Source organism: Neoarius graeffei, chromosome 25 (assembly GCF_027579695.1).
Source record: "Neoarius graeffei isolate fNeoGra1 chromosome 25, fNeoGra1.pri, whole genome shotgun sequence".
NCBI classification, from domain to species: domain Eukaryota; kingdom Metazoa; phylum Chordata; class Actinopteri; order Siluriformes; family Ariidae; genus Neoarius; species Neoarius graeffei.
In genome coordinates, this window is record NC_083593.1 from 50,652,522 (window position 1) to 50,659,441 (window position 6,920).

The 6,920-nt window shown below is 39.1% G+C and overlaps 1 protein-coding gene across 2 annotated transcripts in view; it reads left to right on the forward strand.

The window, feature by feature from the left end:
- The window catches only part of sftpba (surfactant protein Ba), a 36,438-nt gene extending 30,814 nt beyond the window's left edge, over positions 1 to 5,624 (forward strand). For both annotated transcript variants that reach the window (XM_060908102.1, XM_060908103.1), the window contains 3 exons: positions 911 to 1,024; positions 2,134 to 2,171; positions 4,876 to 5,624. In XM_060908102.1, coding sequence (XP_060764085.1) covers positions 911 to 1,024; positions 2,134 to 2,169 — 150 coding nt within the window. In that variant the 3' untranslated portion in view covers positions 2,170 to 2,171; positions 4,876 to 5,624. The remainder of the gene's footprint in view (positions 1 to 910; positions 1,025 to 2,133; positions 2,172 to 4,875) is intronic.
- Positions 5,625 to 6,920: the final 1,296 nt, after the last annotated feature.

Here is a 6,920-nt window from a genome sequence, read left to right on the forward strand (position 1 = left end):
CCTCTGGAGGGTGCGCACTCCGGCCCTGCGCAGCTCACAGAACGCGCGAGTGAAGCGCACGAGCAATGATTTGGGACTGAGCCGCTGTGCGCAAGTCACTTACCACTTGCAAGTGGAAGGATGGCAAGCCTAAAGACCATCATAAGTACACAATGGGCAGTATTTGCATCAGTATTTGCAGTATTTTCATACTTTTATACTCTTTAATGAAAGGTGATACAAGGCGGAAGTCCGCGCCGTTTTTCAGCAGTCGCATCACATGACCAACGCCAGCGAATCAGGAAGGTGGATGTCACAGTGACGTTGTCCAATGACGACGCCAGCTAGAGCTCAGCACAGCGTATCCGCGTATTCTCAATGTTTACACAGCACCGGATCAGACACGATCTGGATTGAATACGTGGACCTTGGCGGATTCCCGTTTCCCGGCGTTTCCAGGCGTTTTAATGTAAATGGACAGTGCATCCGCGAAGAAAACGAGACAGATACGGTCTAATGTAAACTTGGCCTTAATTCCCAAGCTCACCACATGTGCTGTCCCTCTGATGTGCTCGTTCCTTATCCTGTCCAACCTTAACATCCTCAACTCCGCCACCTCCAACTTTGCCTCCTGTCTCTTCGTTAAGGGTACTATCTCCAATCCGTACATCATAGCTGGTCTCACTACTGTCTTATACATCTTACCTTTCACTAGATTTCAGTTTTATAAGGTTTTCCTTACTACTACTACTTATAATAATAATAATAAGAAGAAGAAGAAGATGAAGAAAAGAGTGTGTCACAAAGCTATTTAATTCATTAAAATTGTAATTCATTATTTTGAATATTTTTTATCTTATTTGAAATTATTATTCATTTTAAGTTAAAATGTTCAGTATGTTGGATCCATTGCTATACCTGGTGTGTTCAGAGAGCTGATCTGTGTATGGGGAGTAAAAGGGCGGAGCAGGGAGATGTTGGTGACCCCTGCACACTGGGGCCAAGCTACAGCTGCCGAGATCTAGAAACTGCTCATGCTTGTGGGGTGAGTTGTATATCAGTAGGAATGAGTGAGAGAGTGACAGTGAGATTTAAGTAAGGCAAGTATGTTCAAACCCCACACTGAAATCAGTTGAACAAGTTAGCGGGATGAGACTTTGTAATATTAGCTTAATTAATTATCAATTATTAGGTTAATTTGTTATTTATTAAGTTAACCTTTGTAGTAATGTGGATCATCTTACTGTCATGATAACAATGGCTTCTCTGGGAATGAGTTTTCAGTTTTATAAGGTTTTCCTTGTAAGGTCCAGTTTGTAATGTTTAATAATGTTCCTAGCCTTATATTGATCATGTAATTCCAGCAACACCTCAGAAAAACTGCAATTTAATAAAAAGTCATTAGCATGCAATAGATGATTATATACTTGACATATATTTCAAAGTATATTATAAAATAGATTTACATAGGCCTATTATATTCCATGTAAAACTCTTTGCAGCATTCTTATTAATATTATTTTTCTGTACTTTTGTATTTTGACATTTTATATATATATATATATATATATATATATATATATATATATATATATATATATATATATATATTCCCTTTTTAGCATAAGGGACAATTTTCAATTGGGGCGTGAGCCCTGTTATTGTCCGTTGCCACTATGTTTATTGTTTTATATTTGGTTGTATTTAATTGTTTTTTTTCTGTATTTATTTTATTGTAATCATTTATCTTTTGTGGCGAACCACAATGAACTAAACTCAATAAACTATGAAATGGAATAAAACAGAACAAACCAGACAATCTAGAAAATAGCTTATCTTTTTTCTGTACTTATTTTCTGGCCCAAAAATTAGCTTTACACCCAGACATTTCCTGCTTTTAAAGGACTGGGTCAGTTGAGATCTAAAAGAGAAAGACTTGTTTCAGTGTTGCTATTGCAGTTCACCTAACAGACAACAGATGGAGCCAAAAACCAAAAAGTGCTCCTTAAACCCAGACTTGAGAGTGCACAATTTGCCTTGTTCTACTCACCAAAGTCTAAATGAGTCTGAATGATTTCTAGTAGAGAAGTTAATAAAATTACAGGGTTATTATTCAGTAATGTAAAGAGTGTTTGTGTGATAATTTCCTCTCAGGTGGTCTCCTTCTGCCAGATGAACATGTGGAAGTAGAAGTAAGTTCATATTGCACACATCATCACAATCTAGAACCAGCAGGTCACATATTTATATTTCTGTATACTTAGGATAATTATGTTATTATTTGTTATATGTTATATATTATAACGTGAAGAAATTTGAAATAGTTATTGTTTGTTAGCATTATGCTATGGTAGTGGTTCTGTAGAGTTGGTTCCTGATTGAACGAGAGGAAAATAGTCATCGCCCTGTTACAAGTTAACCTCTTAAGACCTTGGGTGCTGGGAGGCATGGCTCACCTAAACAGACATATCCAAAATGAATAAAAAATTATCCACAATTATCAGAACAATATACATAATCTTGGTCTGTATGGATATGTAAGACCTCAGAAAATATCTTTCCAGTGTCAGTAATATTGTGACTGTCACTATGCCTGAGTAAACTGTGATAAAGTAAAGGAGAAATTATTATTTTTTTATCCTCACCTAAAATCTATTCTAGATTAGACAGTGGATAACACCATGAGAGCCATGGGGCCATGCACAAAGATGCCACTTTTTTCATTCAGCAACTCCTTAACTACAACTGGACCAAAAAAACAAACAAACAAACAAACAAACATAGAAATACCACAAAGTACATAGATACTCCACAAGTTTTAGTAAGTATAGAACTTACCAAAACAGCATTTTAAAAAATATTTTTTTTTTACCAGATATCAATTATAGTAGCGTTCTATTGGACCTGGTAACAGGTCCATCGGGTTTAATAAATTATTTTTTTCAAAAACAGCATGTCTCCAAGTGGTTCTTCCTCTTATACCACCGAAATTTGCCAATGCTAAGAATTTAAATTAGAGGTCTGCGCGGGTCGGATTTTTCAGTCCCGCTCCCTCCCGCGCCCGCATTGTGCAGTCCCACTCCCGCCCGCGCCCGCCCGCAAAGAATTGTGATTTTCAGTCCCGCCCCCGCCCACAAAAAAAATTATGATTTTCAGTCCCACTCCCGCCCGCAAATCCCGCCAGCAAATCCCGCATGATGCAGACGTTCACGTTATTTCTCAGGAAAGTTCTTGTCTTGACACAGCGTGATGGTGCCCCGCTCCCTACTTTAAGTGGATTTGAGCATAAATATCTACAGCTCACGTTTATTATTTACCTTGTTTCTGAATTCAGCATGTAGTACTTCTAATAATAATAATAATTAGTGCTGTCAAACGATTAAAATATTTAATCGCAAATCACACATTTTTATCACATGAGAAACCATTGTAATTCTCTGATCTTTGTACCAATTTTTTTTTTATTGCAAAGCAGAGCTAGTAAAAGAAATGAATTGATTTACTGCTTGCGTTAGTCTACAACTTTAATCAGAGAGACATGTTACACAGTGACGGTAGGCTTGACTCAATACTATTCCAGAAATCCTTCCTGTAATATGCAAATTTGGCCGCCTCTGATTGGACAGCCAAATTTGCATATTACAGGAAGGATTTCTGGGATAGCATTGAGTCAAGCCTACCGTCACTGTGTAACCTGTCTCTCTGATTAAAGTTGTAGACTAAAGGCCAATTTATGCTAACAACCCAGTTCTCGCAGACAGTATCGCAGACAGTGTCTGCATAGCCCCCACCTACCTTCGCAGACGCTCTGCGCGCACCTCCCAAAAATTGTGACTACCGCAGAAGCCTCGCAGACAAGAGGGCTCTGATTAGTCCGCTGTACATGCACTTCCGCTTCTCTACTTTCCCGGTTTGGTTTGTTTTCACGACCGGCATTTTTAAAAACACGAGCGAAGATGGAGCAGTATGAAGAGCAGTTGATTGAGGAAGTATGGACATCTATACGACTCCAGTTCTAGTCATTATAAAAAAAAAAATTCTAGTCATTATAAGTAACCGGAGGATAAACACTCCATAACCACACCCACCAACTACTCCTAGCGACTTCGTGCCCCCTTGCGTTGTGCCGGTGAATAACATCGCGCACGCCTATTACTCCCCGCTCAACAATAAATTACAACTGTCTGCGAAAAGCTATCTGCGAAAGCCTTGTCGCAAGAGCATGCAGAGGCCTTAACGCAACAAGTAAATCAATTCACTCAGGGTTCTCTTGTTAGCTGGGTGTGAACTGCGAGTCATTAGCGTGATCAAAGAATTTCGCCTTAGGGTGATCAGTGGCAAGTTAAGATGCCATTTCTCACTCAATCTGGCAATCTGACTTTCTCTGCAAATTTAGGCGTCTTAAAATATTTTTATTAATGCCAAATAAAATATCCAGCACGAGTTATATATAATAGACATAAATTAATAATTTTATAAATTTTATTTCAAGCACGTTTTTAGTTAGCGGGACTGCAGCTTATCACCGCTCCCACCCGCGCCGCATATGTGCACTTCCACCCGCGCCCGCAATGAGCTTTCAAAATTTGTCCCATGCCGCACTGCTTTGCGGCAGGTCCCGCGAGTCCTGCGGGCCTAGAGTGCAGGGCTCTAATTTAAATTGGCACACATTTTGTCCATTCATAGTCACATGTTCACAAAGCCACTTAGTTCCTGTTATCTCATAATAGCAGCTATAATCCAGTAGTTTCCTCACCAGCATTTTTCTCCTCTAATTTCCTCAGTATTGAATTTGGTAAGAGAGTACAGCATGTTCCACTACCAAGAACACCCAACCAGTTCTGGTTCTTATATTGTGGAATAAATATGTTTTAACTCTTTTTTTTTTACGAACAGGCCTGTTCTCTGTTGGATTTCAGCTTCACAGCCAGTTCTTCTCATCACAACATCAGTCACAAACAAAGTCTGAAAAAAGTTTTACAGAAATGTCCATGTTTGCTTTTCTAATCTGGGCTATGATGTGAATAGACTGGTACCAAAATCCAGAATTGTGACACCCAAAGGCATTTTTGAGACAAAGTCGGCAAACAGTCTTATTTTGTCAATTTGGGTGTGCCGAATTCAAATCTGCAATATGCCGAGCTCTGTCTGACCTCTGTTGACCTCTAGAGGTCATTGAACTTTGGGCCTGTAAACGTCTCAGCTGAACCCAGTTTCTCAGCTTTCTAAGGAATGAAATGTACTAAAATGATTAATGACAGCCAAATTTGCAATTTCCCGCCAGCAAATGGCCTTGTTATATATGAGAGTTTTTTTCTTTGTTGTTTGTTTTTTGTAAAGGCTTTACCCCGTTTAAAACAAAACAAACAAAGAAAAAAACTCTAATATATACTAACCCTGATTAACCTGTATACCCTGGATGCCCCCACATTTTGTATTCTGCTGAATCTGCCCTTTTTTCAGTAGCTTTGTATAAACAATAACCGCTAAATGTAATGCAATGTTATGTAAGGTGATCGCCGAGGCATTCTCATTGTGATAAGTAAGTCACATGTACATGGACTGGCATTTAATGTTGTATTTGTTCCTTTCTATTTGTTTTTTGTCTGTTCATATTCTTTTTGGGGGAGTAAAGTCAGTTTAAAAATGCCGTTAAATGCATAGGCCTATAGGCCAAGTTTAATGACCTTGAGGTTATCAGAGGTCATATGTCGTTTTACAAATGAAAAATGAATTCAGCACCCAAACATTTAACAAACAAGGCCATTTGCTAACTTCATTAATCATTTTAGTACATTTCATTCCTTAGAAAGCTGAGAAACTGGGTTCAGCTGAGACGTTTACAGGCCCAAAGTTCAATGACCTCTAGAGGTCATCAGAGGTCAGATAGAGCTCGGCATATTGCAGATTTGAATTCGGCACACCCAAATTGACAAAATAAGACTGTTTGCCGACTTTGTCTCAAAAATGTCTTTAACTCCTTAAATAAGCACTTTTTTGAATTTTGGTACCAGTCTAGAACATGATCTCTGACCTTCTGTTGTTTAAGCAAATCTGATAATGTGATAAGATAAACTCAGACATCAAGGCAGTTTATTCTGATTTTTCAGCCATTATTATTTTAGTGGTATGGTCAGGTCATGATGTGTTTTTTCTTTTACTTTCACAAACAGCTTTACTAAAATGGAGGTCAAAGTTCCTACACGAGATAAAATGATGTGTACAAGCAAGCTGAGTCATAATGTTGAGTCATTTTAAACTCTAGACACCGTTGCTACTTTCAAATCTTTGTTAAGTTTTGTTTATATAAAATGATTGAAGACATGATTGTCATGAGCGCAATAAGATTAAACTATGTAAAGTGTATATATGTATAGAGTTTCTAGTGTGTGTGATTTTTGGATGGGCGTGTGTACTTGACCAGACATATAGACATATTACTTTAAACATTCAGTATAAACCTCATCTCATCTCGGTTCATCTGATGAGTCCCCAGCATGTGGAAAGACAGATAACCCTAGGAGACCAGAAATGATTGAGGTAAAGCACATTGGAGAGTGGTGCGTCATTAATTACGACAATGAAGCATACCCAGGTGTCATCATGGATGCAGAAGGGCACAGTCTCATCTCATTATCTCTAGCCGCTTTATCCTGTTCTACAGGGTCGCAGGCAAGCTGGAGCCTATCCCAGCTGACTACGGGTGAAAGGCGGGGTACACCCTGGACAAGTCGCCAGGTCATCACAGGGCTGACACATAGACACAGACAACCATTCACACTCACATTCACACCTACGGTCAATTTAGAGTCACCAGTTAACCTAACCTGCATGTCTTTGGACTGTGGGGGAAACCGGAGCACCCGGAGGAAACCCACGCGGACACGGGGAGAACATGCAAACTCCGCACAGAAAGGCCCTCGCTGGCCACGGGGCTCGAA